This window comes from Ictidomys tridecemlineatus, chromosome 6, assembly GCF_052094955.1.
Source record: "Ictidomys tridecemlineatus isolate mIctTri1 chromosome 6, mIctTri1.hap1, whole genome shotgun sequence".
NCBI lineage: Eukaryota > Metazoa > Chordata > Mammalia > Rodentia > Sciuridae > Ictidomys > Ictidomys tridecemlineatus.
Genome location: NC_135482.1, coordinates 55852752 through 55880750, shown reverse-complemented (window position 1 = coordinate 55880750; position 27999 = coordinate 55852752). Strand labels below are relative to the sequence as shown.

The 27999-nt window shown below is 40.6% G+C and overlaps 1 protein-coding gene across 3 annotated transcripts; it reads left to right on the top strand.

The window, feature by feature from the left end:
• Positions 1–27999, top strand: Os9 (OS9 endoplasmic reticulum lectin). Of its 3 annotated transcripts, none has more exons than XM_078053247.1 (15): positions 1–202; positions 628–798; positions 1597–1660; positions 2081–2157; positions 2373–2471; positions 22926–23136; positions 23229–23330; positions 23540–23640; positions 23825–23879; positions 24574–24662; positions 24868–25147; positions 25407–25592; positions 26485–26649; positions 26818–26930; positions 27250–27999. In XM_078053247.1, exons 1-15 carry the CDS (start codon positions 41–43, stop codon positions 27373–27375), a joined length of 2001 nt encoding a protein of 666 aa, XP_077909373.1. In that variant the 5' UTR covers positions 1–40; the 3' UTR covers positions 27376–27999. The 3 variants fall into 3 exon arrangements, with proteins under 3 accessions (XP_077909373.1, XP_005335749.1, XP_013218528.1); XM_005335692.5 differs by having other exon boundaries at positions 2–202; positions 24868–25143; positions 25403–25592; XM_013363074.4 differs by lacking the exon at positions 26485–26649 and having other exon boundaries at positions 2–202; positions 24868–25143; positions 25403–25592.

Genomic DNA, 27999 nt, shown 5'->3' with positions numbered 1-27999 from the left:
TAGGGCGGAAGGAGTGTCGGGATAAGAAAGGGAACGAAAGATGGCGGCGGAAACGCTGCTGTCCAGTCTGTTGGGGCTGCTGTTTCTGGGTTTCCTATTACCTGCAAGCCTGACAGGCGGTGTTGGGAGCCTGAATCTGGAAGAACTGAGTGAAATGCGATATGGGATACAGATCCTGCCGTTGCCTGTCTTGGGAGGGCAGGTGAGGAGGCGTAGAAGGGACGAGGGTCCTGGGAAGAAGAGGAAGAGGAGGAAAGGTAGAGGAGAAAGGGCAGCTGCGGAATCTGGGGTAGGAGACTAAGGGAGTCCAGAAGCGTAGGTAGGGCTTTTACGGTGACACCTGGGGATCTCAGGCAGACGCATTCCCCCAGAGACCCAGCATGGGAGGGGTGGGGCTTCCTACTGTCGGCCTCAGGTTCCAGTTCCTCAAGAAAACACTTGAGACTCCGCCCCAGTGGATAAGTGGGAGTATCCTTCCACCCGCCCCCAACACACACATACCCCAGTACAGCTGGAGGATTTGTCTTCGGCTGGGCTCTTCCCCAGGGTCTGAAGAGGGATCTCGTTGTTCTCTCTGATACCAGACTCTCTTTGCTTCCATGTCCCCGACCCTCCCTTCTTTCCCAGGCTTCGGACGTCGTGATTGTTTCTTCTAAGTACAAACAGCGCTACGAGTGTCGCCTGCCAGCTGGAGCTATTCACTTCCAGCGTGAAAGGGAGGAGGAGGCACCTGCCTACCAAGGGCCTGGGATCCCTGAGTTGTTGAGCCCAATGAGAGATGCTCCCTGCCTGCTGAAGGTGAAAGAAATTGGGATGAATGGAACGAGGGCTTGGGAACTAACAGTCCATCTAAGAACAGTGGAGCAGGATCTAGAGGACCTGTAGGAGTTGAGGCTTTTGTTGGACTAGACATAATAATCCAGACAAGAAAGAAGCAAAGATTCTATAACACTTTGCTAAATATAGAAGAGAGGATAAAATATCTCAAACTAGGTTAAAACAAGATTGAGGTGCCTAAAGAAGGTCAGTGTGGGTAGAACGGGCAGGCCCTTCATTAGAGAAGCCGACATAAGTTACCACCTATCCTATCACCCTGTGCCCCAGTATCCCACTTTATTTTCATCATATCATTCTTCGTGATCCAAAGTCATTTTATTAGGTGAATCAGTTTGTTTATTGTTGGTCTGAAAACTAGCACTAATGAGGTCAGGGAATTTATCTTGTCAAAGCTGTATCCCTAGTGGCTAAAATAGTGCAAGAAATGGGGTAGAAGTTCAAGTAATACTTGATTTTAGGGCCTTCTCTGTTTCCCTGGTCTGAATGCTTCTAGGATACCATGACTTCTTTTCTTTATGAGGAGGGGGAAGTATTTAAAAAATTTAAAACAGGAGAAATGGAAAGATTACAGGTGGAAAACAGCCGGATTTTAGAGATATATCTCCCATCGTGGAAAGAAAACAGCTGTCCCTGCTCACTGAGAGTCTTGAAAAATTAGTATGGAAGTAGAGGGAGAGAAGTAGATGAGCCAGAAGATTCTGGTTCTAAGAAAAGGGATCTGCACTCTGTCCCCCTGATTTTTCATTTTTTAATTATCAGACCAAGGACTGGTGGACGTATGAATTCTGTTATGGACGCCACATCCAGCAGTATCACATGGAAGGTGAATCACTCCTACATTTTCCCTAAGTTCTCAGCACCCTAACAAAGAAGGTGACCTACCTCCCCAGTCTCCTTCTCTTCTAGTCTTTTTTTTCCATTCATTTTTATCAAGATTTACTAAGGATAAGATCCTTAAACATATGCGGATATTGAACAATTTCTATGCTCTGAAAAACTTGTACAATTGAGGCCTATGTTCACCTGGATGCTCAACACTGTTTCCTGTCCTGTTGAGCACTCACCATGTTATTTTGAGCCTGGTTATGGTTTTTCTGTCCTCTTAAGAGAGAATGACATGGGGTGGGGGTGTGGCTCAGTGGTGGAGCACTTGCCTGGCTTGCATGAGGCCCTGGGTTTAATCCCTAGTATTTAAAAAGAGAGAGAGAGAGAATAACATACTTCATTGTGGTTTTTCTTACAGATTCAGAGATCAAAGGTGACGTCCTCTATCTTGGCTACTATCAATCGGCCTTCGACTGGGATGATGAGACAGCCAAGGTGGGAGAAGTGTGGGGTTGGGAGAGAGATGGATCTGACTACAGACTGACATTTGGGACAAGGGGAGGATTAGCTGATGTGTTTCTTGGGGCTTGGTAGCCATCAAGACAAAGTCCCCTAGGGCTTGGATTCTCAAAGTCCCTGTGGGGGCACAGTGCCTTTTTCCACCTTGCTGTCTTTCTTATGTTCCCCCCATCACCTGATGTCTTCTCCAGGCCTCCAAGCAGCATCGGCTGAAACGCTACCACAGCCAGACCTATGGTAATGGATCCAAGTGTGACCTCAATGGAAGGCCCCGGGAGGCTGAGGTTCGGGTGAGTCTTGAGGAAGAGACTCATTGACAATCCACATTCCAAGGGAGGGAGGTAGTGTTGCATGTTTAGTTGAGAAGATCTGTCCTAGAGCCTGAACCCAAAGTTTAAGACTCATTTCCCTGCTAGTTAGATGTCATTGTCTGACTGTTCAGAGGTATTTCAAGTCAACATTTTCCAGATCCTCCCCTCCTGTTAGTGTACCCTCATCCACATTCCTTCTTTTTGTCACATAAGCTGTAAACCTGGGTGTCAGTTCTTGACTCTTCCTCTTTCATTGTCCTGCCTTTTCTTTCTTTCTTTTTTTTGGGGGGGGGGGCTACCAGGGATTGAACCCAGGGGCACTTTACCACTGAGCTACATCCGTAGTCCTTTTTGTTTTTAATTTTTGAAACAGGATGTTGCTAAGTTGCTGAGGCTAGTTGAACTGAAGGCTACTTGAACTTGCAATCTTCCTTCCTAGCCTACAAATCGCTGGGAATCCAGACATGTGCCAATTCACTTGGCTTCATTGTTCTGCATTCTTCATTTAACATCTCTTTACGAAGGTCTTATAGTTGGGTGTTGAGGCAATGGTCTCAGATGTGAAGATTTAGTGACCTTCAGTAATGCACCATCTAGAGAGGAAGACAGATGGCTAACAAAAGAATCAAAGTCTTTTGATTTTCACAGACAATTGTGTGCTGGTGTCTGTAATTACCAACTAAGAACTAAGATGAAAGAAAGGAATCTAGTTCTCTCAGAGTGAATGACAAAGCCCATTCATGATTTTAACTAGGTATTTCTAAAATTCTCCTTTCTTATGATTGGTGTCTTCATTTCATCTGCATCACTATCAGTAACCTCTTAACATGCAGTTCTAATCTGGTAGTCCTTAACTGAGTGGAGACAGACAGGTAGGCAGTCAAGCAGCTATATGGTAGAAAAAGTTCAGGTGATTCTAATACAGTCAAAAACATACACACCTGTAGAGAACCACATGGCACCAATCAGTTATTTTTCTGTAATAAAGATTTGCACAGGCAATTGGGTGCTGGCAAGTGTTGAATACGCATATCCCCGAATCGGTGAGAAGCTCTGATTTGCAGCTTTTGCCAATCAATATCTGTGGTATAAATATTCCCTCCTATCAATGTGATATAATCCATCTTGCAACATTTGCAAAAATTTGCCACTTGGCTCTTGTGAGCTAATTGAGCTAACTCTGACATATCACTAGAACCACTTGTTTCTTCTCAGTGCTAGAAACCTTCTGTGATTCCACTTTGTACAAAGAATACTATCCAAAGCTTTAGCACTGACTAGGGTAGTAGCAGTGGAAGTGGTGGGAAACAGATTCTAGATATATTTTGAAGGTAGAGCAAATAAAATTTGTTAATGGGTTGACTGTGGGGCAGAGGTAAGGATGATTCCCAGGTTTTTAACTTGAGCAACTGAAATGATAGAATTATTCTTATTGAAGTGTGAAGGAGCAGGGTGAAGGGAAGAAATTAGGTTAGTTTTGGACATATGAAGGTCGAGATGCCTGTTAGACATCCCAGTAGTGATTTTCATTTGGCAGTTAGCTCTGTGACTCAGGAATTCAGGGACAAGATATAGGCTGGAGATAAAAATACTCATTGTGTTTCTGCCACACTGGCCTTATTTCTGTCCTTTGAACCAATGTGTCTCATAGTTCCCTCTGCCTAGAACATTCATCCCACAAGTATTCCAAAGGCTGGCTCTATCTCCTCATTCAGGATATAATTAAATGACACCTATATAGGGAGATCTGATACACACACATTTCCACTCCCATCCTGGTAAGCAGCTACAGTGTTTTACAATGATAGTGTTTCAAGGCATGTATCATTATCTGAAATTGTTTAATATCTGTTTCTGTATAACCCTATTAAAATAAGATCCAAGAAGGAAGGGACAGTCTGCCTTATTTTCTGCTGTATCCTCAGTGCCTACAGTGGTGCTTGGCACCAAGTAGTATCCACTTTTCCATTGAATGAATGGAATGAGTTATAAGCCAGTTAAAATGTCACCTTTCTTGAATAACCCAGAAAGCTGAGTTCCTTTGGTCCTTCACATACAGACATTCACATCTGTATACCCTCCAGCATCTACATACAGACATGACTATCATAGCATTTAACATCATTGTATTCTAATGAGTTCTTTCAGTGTTTGTACTTTTGGTAGGCTTAGGTAACTGAGGTCAAAGACCATATCTTCCTCTTATCTATTGAACACGTACCCAGTGCACTGAGAGCCTTCATCCTGCCTTTAGGAGATAGATCAACATCATGGTCTTGTCTGTCCTTGAGGTAAGTCCTTTTTGAGTCCCATATCACTGTAGTATCCTCTTTTGGTGAAGCCCCCTTTTGCCTATGCTTTCTATGATGGCTTCCTCAAAGTTCTGTTCCCCTTTCCTTACCATATACTGTTTCTTAGAAGTATTTCATCGATACCCACGGCTTCCATCACAACAAAGCGGGATAAACATTGTGACTGGTGAAATGCACAGCAAGGGAGCACATAATAGAGGAACTGAGTATAGGATAAAGGGAAGTCCTTGTGGGAAAGTGACTTTTGAACTGATGATTGAAGGATGAGAAGCTAGCCCAGCAGATGTGGTGGGGCAGGAGAGGGTAAGAAGAGTGCCAGGTGAAAGGTACAATAAGTACAAAAGGCCTAGGGAACAGGAGCCAGTGGCATGTCCCAAAAGTGCACAGGAGGGATAATCATGGGAAGAAGATGTGGAAAATGAGGCTGGGCAGTTATTAGGGGACAGATCACAGATCATGAGGGCTCTGTAACTGGAATTTGGATAACCACAAGATAATGGAGAGCCATGAAGTATTGTAAACCTAACAATGACATTCAGTTTTGGTTTTGAAGACTCACTCTAGATGGAGTATTAGCAAATGATTGAGAGGTTAGATATAGACACTGTAGAAATTCAGGTGAGAAATAAAGGTGGCTTGGGGATGAAGAAGTGATTTATTGAGAAAGATATTTCCGGGAGAGGTGGGGATCAATAGCATAAGAAGGAGGAGTCAAGAATGATTCCTGGACAGATGGTAGTTCTTCTTACTGAGATAAGTATAGTGGGAAAAGGAATGCTTGTAAAAGAACAAGATGACTTTGGTTTTGAATATGATACTTCTAGAGGCCATCAGTCGTCCAAGTAGAGATTTCTGAGGATACTATGGATCTACAGGATCTAGAACTCAGGAGAAAGGCCAGAGATGGGGGGTCATCATCATTTCAGTTGTGATGGAGGACAATGGGCATCCATGAAATCCTTCAAATAAACAGTATATGGTGAGGAAAGGGGGACAGAACTTGAGGAAGCCATCATAGAAAACATTGGCAGAAAAGAGCTTCACCAAGAAGAGGTCACAGAGGACTACAGTGACATGGAACCCAGAAAGAGTCTCAAGACAGATCCATGGTGTTGACTACTCTGAATTTTGAAGGAAGAGGAGGATTGAAAACTGCTTAAGAGCTGGGCATGGTGGTGCTCACCTATAATCCCCGTGACTCAGGAAGCTGAATGAGGCAGAAGAATCACAAGTTCAAGGTCAGTCTCAACAACTTAGGCCCTAAAAGATTTAGTGAGATCCTGTCTCAAAATGAAAAATAAAAAGGGCTAGGTATGGGGGCTGGGGATGTGGCTCAAGCAGTAACGCGCTCGCCTGGCATGCGTGGGGCTCTGGGTTCAATCCGCAGCACCACATAAAAATAAAATAGTCCACTGAAAACTAAAAAAATAAATATTTTTTAAAAAGGGGGACTAGGTATGTGACTCAGTAGTTGAGTTCTCTGGGCTCAATCCCTGGTACCCTATCCCCACCCCACCCCCACCCACCAAAAAAAGAAAAGAAAATTGCTTATGATTGTATTTCTGGAGATAAAAGGATGACCAAGAGATCTGGTCCTGCCCTCAGGAGATAGATGTTAAGTAAACAATACAACAAGCAGAATAAATAATATCACAGATTAAGTACATATCACAGAGGGGTATATTAATATAGAGGTGATGACAAGGATTATTTTAAAAGCAAAATATTTACATGGAAATAAAAAATTCAGTTAGCTGGGGAAAAGGAACCTGATGAAAAGTATGATCCTCTATATCGCATCACCCCTGACCAGCCCATTGGTTGGACTCAATGGCAAAAGTCTCAGTGATCTTTGCCAGAACAATTTCAATGGAGTGAAGGTAAATGTTGAGGACAGTGAAGTGGGAATCTTGGAAGAAGTTTGGATGTGAAGGATGGGGGAAAGGTAAGCATTAATTGCAGTAGACAGGAGAGATTGATGTACAGGAGAAAGAATGAGAAGAGAATATGGACAGAACCAAGAAACAGAACACAGGAAGAACAATTGGCCTCAGGAGGAGGGCTCTGGAGTTGTACCTAAAATGAAAGGATGGTGTTTTTGCTGGTGACTCTGGAGGTTTGATGGCAGAACACTGAGGGCATTTCTGTCTGGTTGCTTTTCATTTTTAGTTCTTATGTCCTCATGGACCTCCCAAGTTAATTTTCTGTGTGATTGGGTAAATCCTCCAACTCCATCAGGCATGGTGAAGTTTCATGGTCCTCATGCCTCCTTAGTAGAAGTAGTGCATAGTATTTGTTTTTTTTTTTTTAAGAGAGAGAGAGAGAATTTTAATATTTATTTTTTAGTTTTCGGCGGACACAACATCTTTGTTTGTATGTGGTGCTGAGGATCGAACCCGGGCCGCACGCATGCCAGGCGAGTGTGCTACCTCTTGAGCCACATCCCCAGCCCCATAGTATTTGTTGAAAGAGCAGTCTTCATAAGGGCTTGGATACAAATTGTTAGCAATATGGAATTAAATAAATTTAGATCCCTATTCATTTCTTTCATGATTCTAGTAATATCACAGTTTTTTTTTCTTTTTTTGGTGGTGGTGGGTAACCTAGGATTGAACTAACCTAGGATAGCACTTGACTACTGAGCCACATCCATCCCTATTTTGTACTTTAATATTTAGAAACAGGGTCTCACTAAGTTGCTTAGCATCTCGATGTTGCTGAGACTGGTTTTGAACTCGAGATCCTCCTGTCTCAACCTCCCGAGCCACTGGGATTACAGGCATGTGCCACCACGGCTGACCCCTGCCTGTTTTTTTGTTTTTGTTTTTTAAATTTTATTTTGAGGGCTGGGGATGTGGCTCAAGTGGTAGCGTGCTCACCTGGCATGCGTGCGGCCCGGGTTCGATCCTCAGCACCACATACCAACAAAGATGTTGTGTCCGCCAAGAACTAAAAAGTAAATATTAAAAATTTAAAAATAAATAAATAAATAAATAAATTTTATTTTGAGACTGGGTCTTGCCAAGTCACCCAGGCTCACATGTGCATGTGCCACTGCACCTGGCTTGATAATAACTTTTAATTGGAGAGAGATGATATCTCATTGTGATTTGCATTTCCCAATTAATTAGTGATGCTGAGCATCTTTTCATATACTTGTTGGCTATGTGTGTCTTTCTTTGAGAAGTCAATTTAGGTCTGTTGCCTATTTTTAATCATATTATTTGATTTTTTTTAATGTGGAATTATCTGAGTTCCTTATGTATTCTGGTTATTAACCCTTTGTCAAATGTAGTTTTAGAATATTTTCTCCCATTCTGTAGAGTCTCTTTTTTCTTGTTTCCTTTATTGTACAGAAGCTTTTTTTTTTTTTAAGTTTTTGTTGTTGTTGTTGTAATTGGACACAATACCTTTAAATTTATTTATTTTTATGTGGTGCTGAGGATCGAACCCAGCACCTTGCACGTGCCAGGTGAGCGCTCTACTGCTGAGTTCCAGCCCCAGCCCTGTCCTTTGTTATGCAGAAGCTTTTTAGTTTGATGTCATGAAATATTTTTAACAGATACTATATTCAGTATCCTAATACTGTAATTGGCTTTTATGGATGTTTTCATAAGTAATTTGGATTTGTAATTTTCTCTTCTTATATTATCCTTATTTGTTTTGGTATCAAGTTATATTGAGTTCATAAACTGCCTTGAGGAACTTCCCTCCTTTTTAGTTCTCTGGAATAGTTTGCTAAGGTAGAGGTTAATATATTCTTTCAAGATCTGATAGAACTCTGTAAGGCTGTTCTAGCCCCACAGTATACAACAGAACGGTTATATTGGAGGTATAATTTTTTACTACTTATGTATTTAATGATTGAGGCTTTTTAGGTTTGCTACACATGAAGATTTTTATAATTTCAAAGCTATTATTTGCCTAAATTTTCAAATGTATTAGCATAAAATTATAGTATTTTTATTTTTTAATAATCTGTTCTTATAGCTGTTTCCCCTTTTTTATTCCTAATGTTGATTTTGCCTTTTCTCCTTTTGTCAGTTTTGTTGCCAGAGACTTATCTATTTAATTAGTCCAAGAACCGTTCTTGATTTTGTTTATCTTTTCTATTGTTTCTTTATTATTTTATTAATATCTTCACTATTTTATATTAATTATTCCTTTTCTTTTTTATCTGTGTATTCTGTTCTCATTCTAGCTTTTTGTATTTTTCAACAATTAAAAATTTCATAATTTTTAAAATAGCTCAAATGTAAAAGTGCTTTAAAAGTATACAGAGAAAAATCTCAACACCTCTTGGCTCTCATCAGCCTGTTCTCATTTTCATTAAAAGGGTAACCATTGTAGTTTTCTGTGTGTATGTGTGTGTTTCTTGGGACTGAACCCAGTGCCTCATGCGTGCTAAACTGATGCTCTCCCACTGATCTACTTCCCCAGCCCCCACTGCTAGTGTCTTTTTCTATTCTCAGATTTTTAAAGATATAAGCATTTCTTTGAGCTCTGTCTAGATTAATATATAAAAACCTCCCTTGTTCTTATATTCAGTTGCTGCTCTTCTGTTATACATCTGTACCTTCAGTTTCCTATTGATGGACATTTAGCTTATTTTACATTTTTTTAAAAAATATCTTTCAGTTGTAGATGGACACAATACCTTTATTTTATTTCTTTATTTTTATATGGTGCTGAGGATCTAACCCATTGCCTCATATGTGCTAGGCAAGTGCTCTACCATTGAGCCACAAACCCAACCCTGTTTTTTTAAAAATTATTTTTAGCTGTTAGGTAGACACAATAACTTAATTTTATTATTAATATGTGGTGCTGAAGCTCAAACCCAGTGCCTCAAATGTGCTAGGTGAGCACTCTACTGCTGAGCCACTATCCCAGTCCTCCTAGCCCTGTTTTAAATCTTTAAAAAAAAAATATATATATATATATATAATTTTAGTTGTATATGGACACAATACCTTTATTTTATTTATCTTTTATGTGGGATTGAACCCAGTGCCTCACGCATACTAGGCAAATGCTCAATCAGTTGCTGCTGAACCATATCCCTGAACCATAACACTGGCCCCCTGTTTTAAATCTTTATTAACACAAAAGTGCTGCAATGAATAATCTTGTACCTACTGAATATATGTAGATTAAATTCCTGGAAGTAGAATTGTGTAATTTTGGTATGTACTGCCAAATTACCCTGCTTAGGTAAAGTAATCTCCTTCTAGCAATGTATGAGAATGCCAATTTCTTTATAGCCGTGCCAACCTGGTATATTTTTAAAGTTTTGGATTTTGGCCAATCATCAGGGATATGATAATTATTTCTTAGTGTGTTTTTAATTTGCATTTCTCTTATGAAAAGATGTAATCTTATTTAAGAGCTGTTTGTCTCTCCTTTATTCCTTTCTTTCAATAATCCATGTTCTTTGCTTGTTTTCTTATTGGCTTATTGAGCTTTTTCTTCTCAATTTATAAGGACTTTTTATGCATTATAAAGATCAATCTTTTGACTGTATTATGATTTACAACTACTCTTGTAACTCTGTGTATGTGTGTGTATGTGTGTATGAGTGTGCATGCATGTCTTGCAAATGCTAAACATGCATTCTACCACTGAGCTATATACTTCCAGCCCCTATTCCTGTAACTTCTTGAGTGGGATGCTTACCTCTCTGGTTTTAGTCTTTCTTAATTATACATTTATAGCTATTCTTTTCACTCTAAGTACTATTTTGGTTGCATCTCTCAAATTTTGACATGTGGTACTTCCATTTTCATCTTGACCTTGCTCAGAATTTATTTAAAATTATGCTTACTATATTTCTAAACAAGTATGTTTTGCTTTTGTTATTTTTATAAGATTGTTGTTGATTTTGTAATGTGCCATTTTGTCAACGATTCTTTGATGATTGTTGAAACTTTCTTTGTGATGAATTTTTAAAAATGGTATGTTTGTGCTTGAAAGCATATGTTTTTTCTTTTTTGTTTTGTTTTGTTTTTTGTTCCTGGGGATCGAACCCAGGGGCTTGTGCATGCAAGGCAAGCATTCTACCATCTGAGCTATATCCCCAGCCCCAGCATGTATTTTTTTCTAATAACTCAGTTTAGGCTTCTAATCAGTGCTTGGATGCAGTGCACGTGTGGTCCCAAGAGATTAAAGCAAGAGAATCTTGAGCCTAGAAGTTTGAGACTAGCTAGGAAATATGGCAAAACCCTGTCTCAAAACCAATGATACTGATCATATTGTTCAAATTTTCTATAATCTTATGTTGAATTGATCAAACATTATTGAAAGGGGTATGATGAAATTCCTCCTATAATGGTGGATTTGGTGGTTTTATTAATTTTTCCTCCATATGTTTTGAGCCTATTTTAATTTTGAAATTAAATGATTTATAGGTTTTCTAATGTTGAACTAATTTTTCATTCTTGAGATGGACCCAACTAACTAGTCATATGTATTATCCTTGATTATTCTTTTCATATCTTCCAGGATTCAATTTGCTAATTTTTAAAAAATTTTGGTACTGAGGATTGAACTAGGGGTGCTTAACCACTGAAACACATCTCTAATCCTTTTCATTTTTTATTTTGAGACAGGGTCTCACTAAGTTGCTTAGGGCCTTGCTAAACTGCTGAGGTTGGCTTTGAACTTGCGATCCTCTTGCCTCAGCCTCCCAAGTCTCTGGGATTACTGCACCTATTTCAATTTGCTAATTTTTAAGAGGATTTTTATGCCTGGTGTGGTGGTGCATACCTGTAATCCCAGTAGCTCAGGAAGCTGAGGCAGAAGGATTGAGAGTTCAAAGTAACTCAGTGAGACCCTGTCACTAAAGAAAATAAAATAAAAGAGCTCCAGATGTGGTTCAATTGTTAAGTGCCCCTAGGTTCAATCTCTAATACCTAAATTAATTAATTAATTAATTAAAGGACTTTTATATATAAGTAAATGAGAGATATTGACCTGTAATTTTCCTTCTTAGTACTCTTCTTCTAATGTTTGGTTAGAATGATCATGGTAACCTTAAAAAAAATTTCAAAAATCTTTTCATTTTTTCTATGTTCTGAGGATTATGTAAGATAGGAACTTTTTATTTTTGAAATATGTGATTTCACCTGTAAAGTCATCTTGGCCTACGCTTTCTTTGTGAACCAAGGGGTACTTTACCACTAAGCTACAACCCCAGCATTTTTTATTTTTTATTTTGAAAAAGTCTCTTACTAAGTTACTGAGGGTCTCGCTGAGCTGTTGAGGTGGCCTCCAACTCGCAGTCCTCCTGCCTTCAGTCCCCACTCTAATCTTTAATCTTTCCTTCCTTTTACTTTTTTATTTTTGCTGTTATTTAACTTCTTGAAATGCCTATCTCATTCATTTTTACCTTTTCTTTTTCTCTAATAGCTCTCTTATAAATTTTTCTTTTTTTTTTTTTTTTAAGAGAGTGAGAGGAGAGAGAGAGAGAGAGAGAGAGAGAGAGAGAGAGAGAGAGAGAGAGAGAGAGAATTTTTAATATTTATTTTTTAGTTCTCGGCGGACACAACATCCCTGTTGGTATGTGGTGCTGAGGATCGAACCCGGGCCGCACACATACCAGGCGAGCGCGCTACCGCTTGAGCCACATCCCCAGCCCTCTTATAAATTTTTCTGCAAGTACTACTTATATCTCTGACAAGTTTTTATGGCTATTTCAAATTCCTTATCTAATTATTAAATAGATATTATTTTCCCATGATATAAAGCCCAGAAAGTATAAAAAGACATACAGTGAAAAGTATCCTTCCCAGATTTATTTCTCACTTGCTCATTTCTCAACTTGCCTTAATAAAGATTCTGAATTCCTTTCTCTCTCTTTATACACAAAATATAATAAGTATACCTCTTCCTTGTTTCTATTTGCCTTGACAATAATTCTTAGAGATCTTTCAATAGCAGTACATCTAGTGCTTTCTTATTTGTTTTTACAGCTGTATAATATTCCATTACATGTATGTTCCATTGTCCTGTCACCATTACTATACTAATTTAAATAGCTTTTCCTCCAATATTTTGTTATCACAAAGATTATTTATAAAATAAATGTTTACCTGGGCACAGTGGCACATGCCTGTAATCCCAGTGGCTGAAAAGGCTGAGACAGGAGATTAGAAGTTGAAAGCCAGCCTCAGCAATTTAGTGAGTCCCTAGGCAACTCAGCAAGACTTGTCTCTAAATAAAATATTAAAAAGGGCTGGGGATATGGCTTAGTGGCTAAGTGCCCCTAGGTTCAATTACCAGTGCCAAAAAAAAAAAAAAGTATTTAAGGATAAAGAAATGCTAATTGCTTTGATTTGATCATTACACATTGTCTACATGTATCAAGTTATCACACTATATCACATAAATATGAACAATTATGTCATTAAAATAAAAATTGGGGGCTGGGGTTGTGGCTCAGTGGTAGAGTACTCACCTAGCACACATGAAGCACTGGGTTTGATCCTCAGCACCACTAAATAAATAAATAAATAAATAAATAACTTGTGTCCATCTACAACTTAAAAAAAAAAATGTGGGCCTGGAGTTATATCTCAGTGGTAGAGTTCATGAGATTTAATCCCCATCACTGAAAAAAAAAATTATTAATTTTTAAAAAAATTTATATATGACAGCAGAATAGAATGCATTACAATTCATATTATACATATAGAGCACAATTTTTCATATCTCTGGTTATATACAAAGTATATTCACACCATTCATATTTTCATACATGTACTTTGGATAATGATGACTATCACATTCCACTATCATTTCTAACCCCATGCCCGCTCCTTTCCCCTCTCACCCCTCTGCCCTATCTGGGGTTCGTCTATTTCTCCCATAGAGAAAACATTCAGCATTTGGTTTTTTGGGATTGGCTAACTTTGCTTAGCATTATATTCTCCAACTCCATCCATATACCTGCAAGTGGCATGATTTTATTCTTTTATTGCTGAGTACTATTCCATTGTGTATAAATGCCACATTTTTTTTATCCACTCATCTACTGAAGGGCATCTAGGTTGGTTCCACAAGTTAACTATTGTGAATTGTGCCGCTATAAACATTGATGTGGCTGAGTCCCTGTAGTATGCTGTTTTTAAGTCCTTTGGGTATGGACTGAGGAGAGAGATAGCTGGGTCAGATGGTGGTTCCATTCCTAGTTTTCCAAAGAATCTCCATACTGCTTTCCATATTGGCTGTGCCAATTTGCAGTCCCACCAGCAGTGTATGAGCATACCTTTTTCCCCACATCCTCACCAACACTTATTGATGTTTGTATTCATAATTGCTGCCATTCTGATTGGAGTGAGATGAAAAATTAGAGTAGTTTTGATTTGCATTTCTATAATTGCTAGCAATGATGAACATTTTTTCATATATTTGTTGATTGATTGAATATCATCTTCTGAGAAGTCTGTTCAGGTCCTTGGCTCATTTATTGATTGGGTTATTTGGTTTTTTGGTGTTTAGCTTTTTGAATTCTTTATATACCCTAGAGATTAGTGATCTCTCTGATGTGTGAGGGGTCAAAATTTGCTCCCAAGATGTATGCTCTCTATTCACCTCACAGATTGTTTCTTTTGCTGAGAAGAAACTTTTTAGTTTGAATCCATCTCATTTATTGATTCTTGATTTTAATTCTTGTGCTATAGGAGTCTTATTAAGGAAGTTGGGAGGGGCTGGGGATGTGGCTCAAGCGGTAGCGCGCTGGCTTAGCGTGCGTGCGGCCCAGGTTCGATCCTCAGCACCACATACAAACGAAGATGTTGTGTCCGCCAAGAACTAAGAAAAAAAATAAATAAATGTTAAAATTCTCTCTCTCTCTCTCTCTGTCCCCCCCTCTCTCACTCTTTTAAAAAAAAAAAAAAAAGGAAGTTGGGGCCTAATCCCATATGATGGAGATTAGGGCCTACTTTTTCTTTTATTTATTAAAAAATTAATTTCTCGAGAGTTCAAAGTTGCTTAGGGCCTTGCTATTATAGGGGCTGGGGCTCAGGGGTAGAGTGCTTGCCTTGCATATGTGAGGCACTGGGTTCCATCCTAAGTACCACATAAAAATAAACAAAACAACAACAACAAAAATAAACAAAATAAAGGTATTGCATCCATTTACAACTAAAAAAGATTATTATAGACGCTGGGCACAGTGTTACATGACTGTAATCCCAGCAGCTTGGGAAGCTGAGGCAGGAAGATAATGTATTCAAAGCCAGCCTCAGCTACTTAGTGAAGCCCTAAGCAGCTCAGCGATACCTTGTCTCTAGATAAAATACAAATGCCCCTGGGTTCAATCCCTGGTACAAAAAAAAAATTATTATATTACATACCTGTGCATGTGTAAATATATCCTAAGTATAATTTCTGGGTGTAGGTTATGTATATTTAAGGCTTAGTTTTTAAAATCTTACTGGGCTGGGCATGTAGCTCCGTGGGATAGCACTTGCCTAGCATGTGCATGGCCCTGTGATCTATCCCTAGTATAAAAGAAGAAGAAGAAGAAATAAAGAAAGGAACAATTATAAAAATCAAACTAGAGATGATGCTATATACCTATAATGTCAGCTACTTGGGTGACTGAGGCAGAAGTGACTGAGGATCACTTGAGCCCAGGAATTTGAGGCTAAGCAGGGCAATATAGTGAAACCCCTCCCCCCAAAAAAATAAATATAAAAACACATAAAGTCAGAGATAATTGTGCTGTTACAGGCTGCGTATTACCTAGCTTCAACAAATATGGCCAAGCCATTTCATTTACCCCCTTGCCTACTTCCCCCCCACTACCACCTCTACTCCAGAAAATATAGAAGTGGATCACAGACATCATATTATTTCATTTATGAATATAATAATATAATATTTCTTTTTCATTTTGGGGGTACCAGGGATTGAATCCAAGGGCTCTTAACCACTGAGCCACATCCCCAGCCCCTTTTATCTTTTTTATTTTGGCGGGGGGTGGGGGGTACAGGAATTGAACTCAAGGGCACTTGGCCACTGAGCAACATCCTCAAATCCCCAACCCTGTTTTGTATTTTATTTAGAGACAGGGTCTCACTGAGTTGCTTGGCACCTCCTGTTGCTGAGGCTAGCTTTGAACTCCAGATCCTCTTGTCCCAGCCTCCTGAGCCACTGGGATTACAGGTGTCTATCATCATGCGAGGCCCCTTTTTATCTTTTAAGACAGAGTCTCACTAAGTTGGTCAGGGCCTTGCTAAGTTGCTGAAACTGGCTTTGAACTTGGGCATCCTCCTGCCCCAGCCTCCCAGGCTGCTGGCATTACAGGCATGTGCCATCAAGCCCAGCTCATTTATAAATATTTCTATAACCCTAAAAGTTAAGAACTCTTAAAAACTTAAGTATATGCCATATCATACTAAAAATTAATAAAATACAAAGAAAAGATTTTTTAAAAATAATAATTTCTTATGACCATCCAATTTGTGATATTTTCTAAGTTTAATTATCATATTTCTATAGGTAGGTAGGTAGGTAAGGAGGCTTCTTAGACTCACAACCCAAATATGGTTCATTTAATATATTGGAAGATTGTGGCTCTTAAGTCTTTAATATCTTGATAGCCCCTCCATCTTTTCTTATTTCCTCACAGTTCGTTGAAGAAACTTTTTCCTGTACTGTATTTCACTGCATAATTGTAACATCCTGTTTTTTCAGTCCAAAAAATCTTTTATAACCCTTACTTGGATAATCTGGCATGATATGATTCTATTTGACATCTGCTTAAAAGGTAAACAGTGCAGCACTGTATTCACCAGTGGCATATGGATGTACATTTGTCTTCTCCTACACTATGAGCCATGAACCTAGAATCTTAGCAGATGCACAATCTAAGTGTATTTCCAAAAGCTGACTTGGGTGGTTTAGAGCCTTGGAATACTACCTCTATTGTCACCCAACTTAATGAAGAGCTGTAGGCTCAAGTGGAGATAGGTGCAAAAGGAGCAGGTGGGCAGACGAAGCTGCCATGCCTAAGTTGCATGATATGGTAAGACTCAAACCTTCCCACGACGGCTAACTACAATTTTGTCTACCAGCAATACATTAATGTATGAAGCATTTCTTTCTGATTGTGGGTAAATAAAAGACTATTCTGCGGACTTCAAGCAGAAAATGCTTATGTTCACTAAACATCATGAAAACAGCTGAAGAAAGAGTTTTCAGGAGGAGAAAAGGTGTTTTTTGTTTTGTTTTTCACAAAAAGCTTCACATAATAGTTAAAATCCCACCCCCCTTTTTTTTGTAAAATAAAGTCTGTGACTATTACATGGTGAAATACAACAGTTTTCCATAGTCTGGTTTTGCTAGTTGCATCCTCAGAATTTCTTTTTTTTTAATATTTATTTTTTAGTTGTAGTTGGACACAATATCTTTATTTTATTTTTATGTGGGGCTGAGGATTGAACCCAGGGCCTCTCACGTGCTAGGCAAGCGCTCTACCACTGAGCCACAACCCCAGCCCCAAGAATTTCTTTTAATGTATTTTTTAGTCTTCCTGTTGTTTCCTGTAAATTGGTAGATCTGGTAGGTCTTGATCAGATTCTAGATATCTTTCTTTTTCTTTCTCTTTTCGTTCCATAGCTTTGATGAACAATAATTTTCAATTCTAAATATTGATGTATTTTTACTTCTGTTATTGCCTCTGTGGTGCTGGGGATCACACCCAGGACCTGGTGCCTGCTAGGCACAAAAGCACTCTGCTCCTGAGCTATATCCCCATCACTGTTGTCTTTGAACTGTGAGTTTTTTGTAAGTTACTTCTTTGAATAATTGGTTTCATTCTAATTATCTTTTATTGATTTCTTGCTAAATTAAATTGTGGTCAGATAAGTTGTACCATTTAACTTGAGACCTTTTAAGTTTGTTGAGTTTGTAGAACAGTCCAATATACATTAATTTCTGTGACTTTTTTTTTTGTGCCTGAAAAGAATGTATACTCTAATGTTGGCTACTATGTAGACTATGCATTTTAACAGGTCATAATTTTTAATTACATTGCTCAAATCTCTTGTATCCTTTTTGGTCTCCTGATATAATTATGGATTTGTGTATTATTCCTTATTAGTTGTTCAATTTATTCCTTCTTATACTGTCAATTGTTATTCTTTGTATCTTTGGGCTATTTATTCAACAAATATTTATGAAGTGCTTCTCTGTGATAGGCATTGTTCTCCTTGCTATAGGAATATTTCAGTAAACAAAACAGACAAAATTTCCTGCTGTAAATTGAGAGAGACAGACAAGAACAAGATAAAGAATTACAATGTTAAAATTAACTTCTTCCAAAATTGAACCTTTTAATATTACAAAGTGACCTAACTTAGTAATTTTTGAAAGTCTCTTATGTGATATTAATATATTTTAACAGCTTTCAATGAGTTACTGTTTGGTCTAATCAGATCATTTTCCTGTTTTTTAATTTGGGTATTTGTCTCATTGTTATTGAGGCATAAGCATTTTTATATCTTCTGGATACAAGTTCTTTATCAGATACATGATTTTTAGATATTTTCTCCCATTCTGTGTGTTATAAATTCACACTTAAAAATTTTTTTAATAGTAAATGGACACAATATCTTTATTTATTTATTTATTTTTATGCACTGCTGAGGATCAAACCCAGTGCCTCACACATGCTAGGCAAGCATTCTACCAATAAGCTGCAATCCCAACCCTAAATTCACATTCTTGATGGTGCCCTCTGTACCACAAACTCTTTAGATTTTGATGAAGTCCAATTTATCTTCTTATTTATTTTGTTTCTTTTGCTTTTGACATTGTAGCTATTCAACTTTAGTGTCATCTGAAGTTATGAAGACTTAACACTTATCTTTTCATGTAAGAGTTTTAAATTTTACATCTTTCATCCATTTGAGTTAATTTTTGCATGTAGTATTATGCAGAAGCTCACCTTCCTTTTATATATATATATATATATATATATTATTGATTTTATTATTATTTTTAAATACATGACAACAGTGGAATGCATTACAATCCTTATTACACATACAGAGCACAATTTTTTGTATCTCTGTATATAAAGTATGCTCACATAAATTTATGCCATTATACATGTACTTGTTTTTTGCATTACAATTCTTAATACACATATATACCACAATTTTTCATATCTCTGTTTGTATATAAGGTATATAAGGTAAGAGAACTCAGAACAGTGTGTTTGTTTCTTTTTTTCCTGATACAAAACATGCCCAGCATCCTCAGACTGCCTGGGTTCCAGTGCTTTCCTGAGCTGGTTTTCTGGACCACTGATGTGGAAGGATGAGACGTGGTGCTCACCCTTATAAATTCACCTTCTCCTGGGTAACACAAGAATAAGCCACATACCACCAAAGTAAGAACTGTCACTAATATACACTAGTTGCCTGATATGGGTAACTACAGTGGACGGCATGTTTGTGTCCTCCCCCCAAAAAATTTCACATGCTAAAATCCTAAGGTGGAGCCTTTGGAAGGTGATGAGATCATAAAATTGGAGCCCTCAATGAAGCCCCCAGGGAGCTAGCTAGCTCTCTTTTCCACTCGTGGGGAAACAAGAAGTCAGCCACTGGCAATCCAGAAAAGGACCCTCAACAGAACCCGACCATGCCAGCACACCGATCCCAGATTTCCTCTAGAACCATGAGCAATAAATTCCTGTGCTGCCTGGACCGGGGTTCTTTGCTCTACCAGCAGGGCTGACTAAAACAACAGCACAACTGTTGAAAGAGTGGGGCTGAGAATCGAACCCAGTGCCTCACACATGCTAGGCAAGCGCTCTACCACTGATTGGTTCTCAGCACTACATAGCAATAAATTTAAAATAAATAAATAAATAAAGGTCCATTGACAACTAAAAAATATTAAAAAAAAAAAAAAGAAAAGAAAGAAAGAGTGGGGCTGTAGCCAGTCTGGATCTGGTTCAACACACGTGACCTTCAGCAAAATGTTCGAACACTCCAAACCTCAGTTTCCTCACCTATAAAATTGGGAAATAACAGCACATACCTCAAAGAGTTGTTCTGAAATTTAACTTAGTGCAAGTAAAAGGTTTAGCGTGGCACCTGTCGTACAATGGCATGCCGTAAGTTCTTCTGAGCACACCACCGTGTACCAGGCAATTCCGAGAGACCAGAGGTATGATGCTGAGTAGTTATAATAAACATAGTCCCTGACCTCATGAGCTCTATTATTTCTCTTTTTTTAAATGTTTTAGCTGTATTTGGACACAATACCTTTGTTTTATTTATTTATTTTTATGTGGTGCTGAGGATCGAAACCAGTGTCTCACACATGCTAGGCAAGTGTTCTACCACTGAGCTACAACCCCAGCCCATGAGATGTATTCTTTTTTTAATATATATTTTAAAATAGCTGGGTCAAATGGTGGTTCCATTCCCAGAACCACCATTTGACCCAGCTATTCCTCTTCTTGGACTATGTTCAAAGGACTTAAAAACAGCTTACTACAGGGACACAGCCACATCAATGTTTATAGCAGCACAGTTCACAATAGCTAAACTATGGAGCCAACCTAGATGTCCTTCAGTGGATGAATGGATAAAAAAAAAATGTGGCATTTATACACAATGGAATATTACTCAGCATTTAAAAAAGAACAAAACCATGGCATTTGCAGGTAAATGGATGGCGTTGGAGAAGATAATGCTAAGTGAAGTCAGCCAATCTCCCCCAAAAAAACAAATGCCGAATGTTTTCTCTGATATAAGGGGGTTGACTCATAGTGGGGTAGGGAGGGAGAGCATGGGAGAATTGGATTAATTCTAGGATAGGAAGAGAGGTTGGGAGGGAAAGGGAGGGGGCAGGGGATTAGCAAGGATGGTGGAATGTGATGTTATCATTATACAAAGTACATGTATGAAGACTTGAATTGGGTGTCACCTTCCTTTTTTTTAAATGCAGGTATGCAGTTGTTCCTGCATCATTTGTTGGAAAGATTAATCTCATTGAATTATCTTGGCAACCTTGAATTTTTCTATTCTGTTTCACTTAAAGTCATGTCCATTGGACAGATTTGGAGCTCCCTGTTCTTGTGATCTTCTCTCCCTGGGCAAAATCTGAGACCTTGCTGTGGAGCTGGTGTCAGGGTCAGTAGTTTGCAGGAGTGACCATCCTGCTTTTTTAGAAAGGAACTGAGCAGGGATGAGAGCCTCTGATCTCTCAGTTTGCATCTTCTTTTATGAAACCTTCACCCTATGAGTGAGCTCAAGTGAATGTAATCAGGGTCCTCAGATTCTTATCCTCTTGCACTTGAGATAAAGCCTCTGCCCTGTGAGTGGAGCTGAGTGGAGGAAGAGAACTGTTGATCTCATGTCCAAATTTGCCAGGGATTTAATCTCCAAGACTTGAATCTAGGGAGGATTTGAGCAATATAGACAGCCTATGCCTCGTTATAAAGTACCACATCCGTGATTAATGTGGAAGCCTCATTTTTCTGACCATACTCACCTTAGTGGAGCTTCTGTCAGACTGAGCTGTGGGATGGGGAAGGAGTAGGTCATGGCTCGAGTGCCACAAACTCCTATTGTTAAAGATTCAGTATATTTTCTTAAATATTTTATCATTTGTTGTATGTCCTTAGGAAAATCTCCAAGGACTTGGGATGTTTTGTTTTTTATATTTTTAGCAGTTATCAAGTTAAAGCAAGACTGCACAGCCCCTAATGCTTCAGAAGTAGTACCTCATAAGACCTCTCTTTCTTTTACCTTTTTTGATACTTGGGATTGAAGCTAGGGGTGATATACCACTAACTATATCCCTAGCCATTGATTGATTGATTGATTGATTTTCATTTTGAAATAGTGTCTCATTAAACTGCCCAGGCTGGCCTCAAACTTTCCTTTCCCCTGCCTCAGTCCCCCAGCCACTGGGATTATAGGCATGTACCACCATATCCACCCTGGCATGGCCATTGTAATTTTTAAAATAAATATTAAAAGAAAGAGCAGGGCAGGCAGTATCAGAAGGCTTGAGGCAGGTGGATTGCAAGTCTGGGACAGCCTCAGCAACTTAGCAAGGCCCTGTCTCAAGAAAAAAAGTCTGTGTGTGTGTGTGTGTGTGTGTGTGTGTGTGTGTGTGTGTGTGTGCGTGCGCGCGCATGTGCGCGCGCACGCGCACATCTGGGATGTATCTTAGTGTTAAAACACCCCTGGGTTCAATCCCTAGTATGGCTAGATGGATGGATAGATAAACAGATAGATAGTGCTGAGGATGTGGCTCAGTGATAGATACCTCCTGGGTTCAATCCCCAGTCCCCACTGCCATCATGTAAACACAAATTACAATAATGTGTGCTTAATTTATTAAAGGCCAACATTAATCAGTATCTTCACTCTTTTTGGGGGGAGAGGGGCTACTGGGGATTTAACCCAGCAGCACTTTATCAATAAGCTACATCTCCAGCCCTTTTTTATTTTTTTATTTTGAGACAGGGTCTCCCTAAGTTGCTTAGGACCTTGATAAGTTGCTGAGGCTGGCCTTGAACTTGCAATTCTCCTGCCTTAGCCTCCTGAATTGCTGGGTTTGTTGGCATGTGCCATTGAGCCAAACTCTTCACTGTCTTTCTGAATGATAATTAGGACCTTAGAACTGTTTGAAGTTGTTCTTTACCATAAACAATTTATACTTATTTCTAAATAAACGTATGTGTGTGTGAGAGTGTGTATGTGTGTGTGAATGTGTGTGTGTGTGTGTGTGTGTGTGTGTGTGTGTGTGTATATTCATAAAAAGTATAAGTAAATGAAACAAAAATTGGCTGGTTACCTACAGTTAAGCTGCCTGATTTTGGTTCCTGTTTTACCATTTACGAGCCAGTCAAGCTGAACAAGTTTCTTCCCCACATCAAATCTGTTTCTTAAGCCACAAAGTTGATACTAATACCAACCTTGTTGGGTTTTTATGACAATCAATTGAGCTAATCCATGTGAAGTGTCATATACACAGTGTATACACAGTGCCTGACACATAATAAGCATATAATAAAAGATAGCTACTCCAAGGACTAAAGCCATTTATTGGCAGTAATTACAATATATTTTCCGTTCTGTCCTGGCAGTTCCTTTGTGATGAGGGTGCAAGTATCTCTGGGGACTACATTGATCGTGTGGATGAGCCCTTGTCCTGCTCTTATGTGCTAACTATTCGGACTCCTCGGCTCTGCCCCCACCCTCTCCTCCGTCCTCCACCCAGTGCTGCTCCGCAGGCCATTCTCTGTAACCCCTCCCTGCAGCCTGAGGAGTACATGGCCTACCTTCAGAGGCAAGCTGGTGAGTGATTGGAAGAGGAAGTAGAGATGTAGGGAGGTGCAGGTGGAAGATAAGAATGTGTCCCTATCCTGTTGCATGTTGTTTCTTGGTAGAGTCAAAGCAGTATGATGACAAAATCACAGAGGAGCTCCAAGACCTGGACCCCCAAATGTGGAGTGAGACCAAGTCTGAGGCAGTGCCTCCAAAGAAAGCAGGTAAGACCTGATTTTACTTGTTCCATGAAACTGACCTCTACTTCTTTCTTTCCTCTAATCTTACTGGTCTGTACTGATTGATTAGGCTGGGCTGAAAGATTGTCATGGGTTCTCACCTCTTGGCAATTGAGGAGACAGCATACCCCATCCTATTTTCTCCTTTCCTTTTTCTCCTCCTTCCAGATTCCCTTCTGTTCTCTGTTCCCCAGGTGCAAGCCCAACCAAGGATGACAGTAAGGAATCTGATTTTTGGAAGATGCTTCATGATCCAGAGGACCCGGCTCCAGGAGGAGAAGAGGTACAGGCAGAGGTGAGAACCATCTTCCCATGTACTTCTTTTATGAGCTTGGACCTGGGCTTTGGGATGGGGAGGTCATTATTAGGTGACCTACATATGTCCAGGGATGTAAGGATAGCCTCAGAACCATTTCCTAAAGAGCATGCTAGGCATAAACAAGCTTTTGTGATTGAATCAGCTCTTTTCTCCTAATTAGGAGCAAGACCTGAACCTTGAGGCTGCAGTGGATCCAGCTCCAGGCCCTCCTGATGGTGAGTCAACCCTCTCTTTCTCCTTTACAGCTTATGCTTGAGTGTAATGTAGGATTAACAGGACTGGGGGCGGGGGGAGCAGAGGTATAGCTAACCCCTAGGAGGGAGGTTAAACAGGCCAGCAGGAAAATTTTTTTTTTTTGGTGTTGGGGTTAAAACCCAAGCCCTCAAGCATGCTAAACAGATGTTCTATCACTGAGCTACATCCAGCCCCAGGGAATTCACTTGTACCTGAGTTAGTACTCATTGTGGATAGCAACACTGTTTGAGGGAGATAGCAAAGCTCAGAGGCTCCACTACTTGTTGACTTTGACCTGGATCTTTAATTCATAATAGAATGCCTAGAACTGAACAGATAATGAATGGTTAATATTTGTGGAAAGGAGAGAGAGAAGGTCCAGAGAAGAAGAGCCTTTAGCCCCAGAATTTCTTCTGTAGTCCTAAAAGCCAGAGTTTGCAAAGAAAGGCACTCAGAAGTTTGTGGAAGAGCTGGAGACTTAGCACCTTGTTAGTATCCATCTCCCTGTTAGAACCCATCTTAGGACAGTACTCCTTGTAGGATGTGTTTGCCCCATCTCAATTACCAATCATGTAGCTCTCAGACAGATACCATGCCCCTCTCTTTGGTCTCTCATTGACTCTCCTAAGGAATCAGAATTTAAAACACAAGTCCATACCTATTGTCTTATCTCAGATTTTCAGAACAACGTACAGGTCAAAGTTATTCGGAGTCCTGCAGACTTGATTCGATTGATAGAAGAGCTGAAAGGTGGAACAAAAAAGGTATGGTACCTGCTTGGGGGAGGAGTGGTCATATCTTTTGGTTGGGAGCATTTAAAGATACCCCTTTCCTGTAATCTGAACTGAATTGACAGAGCTGACTCCTGTATTTGACTCTGAATCCCTCCCATACACCCCACCACTGCCTGTCTATCCCCCATGATTTGCTACTAGAATTCCAAAACTGTTTTTCTTTCTTTCCACCCAGGGAAAGCCAAATGCTGGCCAAGAGCAGCCTGGAGATGATGCTATGGAAGCCCCTCAACAGGAACCTGTAGTGAAGGGAAAGGGTGACACAGAACATCAGGGTGAGGCAGAAGAAGAGGACAATGATGAAGATGAGGATGAGGATGAGGATGAACGTCAACTACTGGGAGAATTTGAGAAGGAACTGGAAGGGATATTGCTCCCATCAGACCGAGAGCGGTTCCGTTCAGAGGTGAAGGCTGGCATGGAACGGGAGCTGGAGAATATCATCCAGGAGGCAAGTCCAGCTATTATTCCTGAGACTCCCACAGTTGCCAGCTCCTATGGGGCAGGATGGTACAGCACCGAGCACAGCTCAGGTCATGGCACAGGGCACTTCAACATGATGGTTGTTTACTTAATTAAAAGGGGGTGATAGGGAAGAGACAATAGAGAAAGGGATAAGACCCAGTTATTAGAATCCTGCAGAGGAAAGCAAGCCCACTGTCCTCAACTCCCCAGGCCCTTGACTCTCTGCCCTGTCTTGGGCATTTCAGACAGAAAAGGAGCTGGACCCAGATGGGCTGAAGAAGGAGTCGGAGCGTGATCGGGCAATGCTGGCTCTGACATCCACACTTAACAAACTCATCAAAAAGCTGGAGGAAAAACAGAGTCCAGAGCTGGTGAAAAAGTACAAGAAAAAGAGAGTTGTCCCCAAAAAGCCTCCACCCTCACCCCACCCTACAGGTGAGAGCTGTCAGATGAGAAGGAGCAACTGGGTTTGCTGTCTCTATCCCTCAGCTGGTACTGTTCCTGGAGGGCACCGTGTTCTTTCCCTTCTGAGAGTGCACAGTCTCTTCCCGATTTCTAGAACACCTCTTACCACTGTCTTCCCTTTGCATGACCTCCTAGTCATGCTTTTGGAAAGCAGCCTTTAAGTATGTCTGTCTTGATTTCTGGTTTGCTTCTGTGCATCCAGAGCCTACCACTCTGGCTGGCACATAGATATAATCTGATTGGCCATGAGCATAAATGCTGAAAACCACAATCTGTGAGGTCTGTCAACTTTAGGACTTTGCACTGGGAGAGTCCCCAGCTGTCAGGGTATGAATAGGCAAGCCCAGTGGCACATAAGCCACCAGGCTGTACAAAACTTTTTAAAGTTTTTCTTTCTTGTATCCCCTTGTGTTCATGCCACAGGGGAATTCCATAGATGTGGAGATCAGACATTCCAAATGGAACATTCTAGTTTCAGACCTTCCTCATTCTTTCTGTAAACATTGAAAGGTCTTTAAAGTTCCAGAATGTGAAGGGCCAAACTACATTTTTCCAGCCTGCTCCTTAAAACAAAACTTCTTTGTTGGTGCAGGCAGCCTGATATTTGCTTTCAGAAAACAGACATTTTCCTGTAGATGATGAGCAGAATTACTGGCTGGGATGGGCAGAAAGAATGCTATAGTGATGGCCAGGATGGGGATGTGGGGGACGGCTTTTTTTTTTTTGAGCCCTGGCACACTTACATGTTGACACATATAGCCACCAAAACCAATTCACGGCTTAGGAAGAGGTGACCACCCTAGCCCCTAACCCTGGAGTCACGGCTCTGCTTTGTGTCTCCCTGTGTGTCTCCCCCTCTAAGAGGAGGATCCTGAGCACAGAGTCCGGGTCCGGGTCACCAAGCTCCGTCACGGAGGCCCCAATCAGGATCTGACTGTCCTCGAGATGAAACGGGAAAACCCACAACTGAAACAAATCGAGGGGCTGGTGAAAGAACTGCTGGAGAGGGAGGGACTCACAGCTGAAGGTGGGCCCTGGAGGGCGGGCTGATTAAGAGCTGTTGGAAGGGCTTGCCCCTGAAGTGGAGGGGCTGGGTCAAGGTGGACTGGAAACTTCAGCTGGGAACCTGGGGGCAGGGGACCTGCCCTTAGGCTCCCAGCCTTCCCTCCTCATTACCCATACTGCTCCTCTACAGGGAAAATTGAGATCAAAATTGTCCGCCCTGGGGCTGAAGGGACTGAGGAGGATGCACGTTGGCTAACTGATGAGGACACGAAAAACCTCAAGGAGATTTTCTTCAATATTTTGGTGAGGCATCCTACCCAAGTCTCCAACTCCAGCCTTCCCTCTTCTAGCACATTGTGCTGCTGGGAGTATGGTTTAGAGTCACAATGGCATGTCCCAGCCTTGCCCCATGCTGAGCTGTGGTCTGTAAGACTGTAAAGCAAAGCTAATGTTCTGGCTGAGTATGGGCTGCCTGCCATTCAGGAAGAGCCCCTTAGGAATCTGTGTTCCTAGTCTCTGCCTTCACTACTGCCAGTCTCGGGACCTCTCTGGATCCTGAGGCACCCAGCACTTCCCTTGTCCCCCGGACAGCATCTCCTGCTTACCCCTATCCTCCCACCAGGTGCAAGGAGCTGAAGAAGCCCACAAAGAGCGCCAGCGGCAAAAAGAACTGGAGAGCAACTATCGCCGAGTGTGGGGCTCTCAAGATGGAGAAGGCACAGGGGACCTGGATGAGTTTGACTTCTGAAATTACCACAACAAGACCCTCCAAAGAGTACAGAGTCTTCCTGAATGACCCTGCCTCCTCCTCATCTCCCACCCCTGGGGCCCTGAAGGCAAAATGGTGAAGAGGAGCTAAGCTGTAGGCATCTGAGCCCCCAGTCTAGGGTGTGGAGGGCATGGGGTGAGTTCTGCTGGAGCTACCCAGCTGCCTCACATCTCATCGGGCTTGGGATTTTGCTCTCCCAGGCTCCCTCATATGCTCTTTCTTTCCTCCTCAGCTTTCCTTGCTATTATCCCCCAACTTGTTGGTTTTTTCTTCCTCCTACCTAGAGATTCAGTGAGATCTTTTGAACTAGCAGGGCGTTTAGCAGGCTCCAAGAAAGTGGCTGCCTACCCCTGCCCTGTTGCTGTGTGGAGTTGTTTTATCCCCCATATCTTGGATTGACTTGGGAGTTCCTTCTCCCTTTCCCTGTTCCCACTGTCCTCTACAATCTGCACTTCTGAGTTGAGGATCCTTTACCTCTGTTGCTGAGGAAATGGGAGACCATTGCACATACCTCAGACACAGTCCCAGCAAAGAAGGTGGGGTGCAGACCCACCCGCCGTGTTCTTCAACAATCAGGTTTCTAAATAAAGAACTGGACCATCA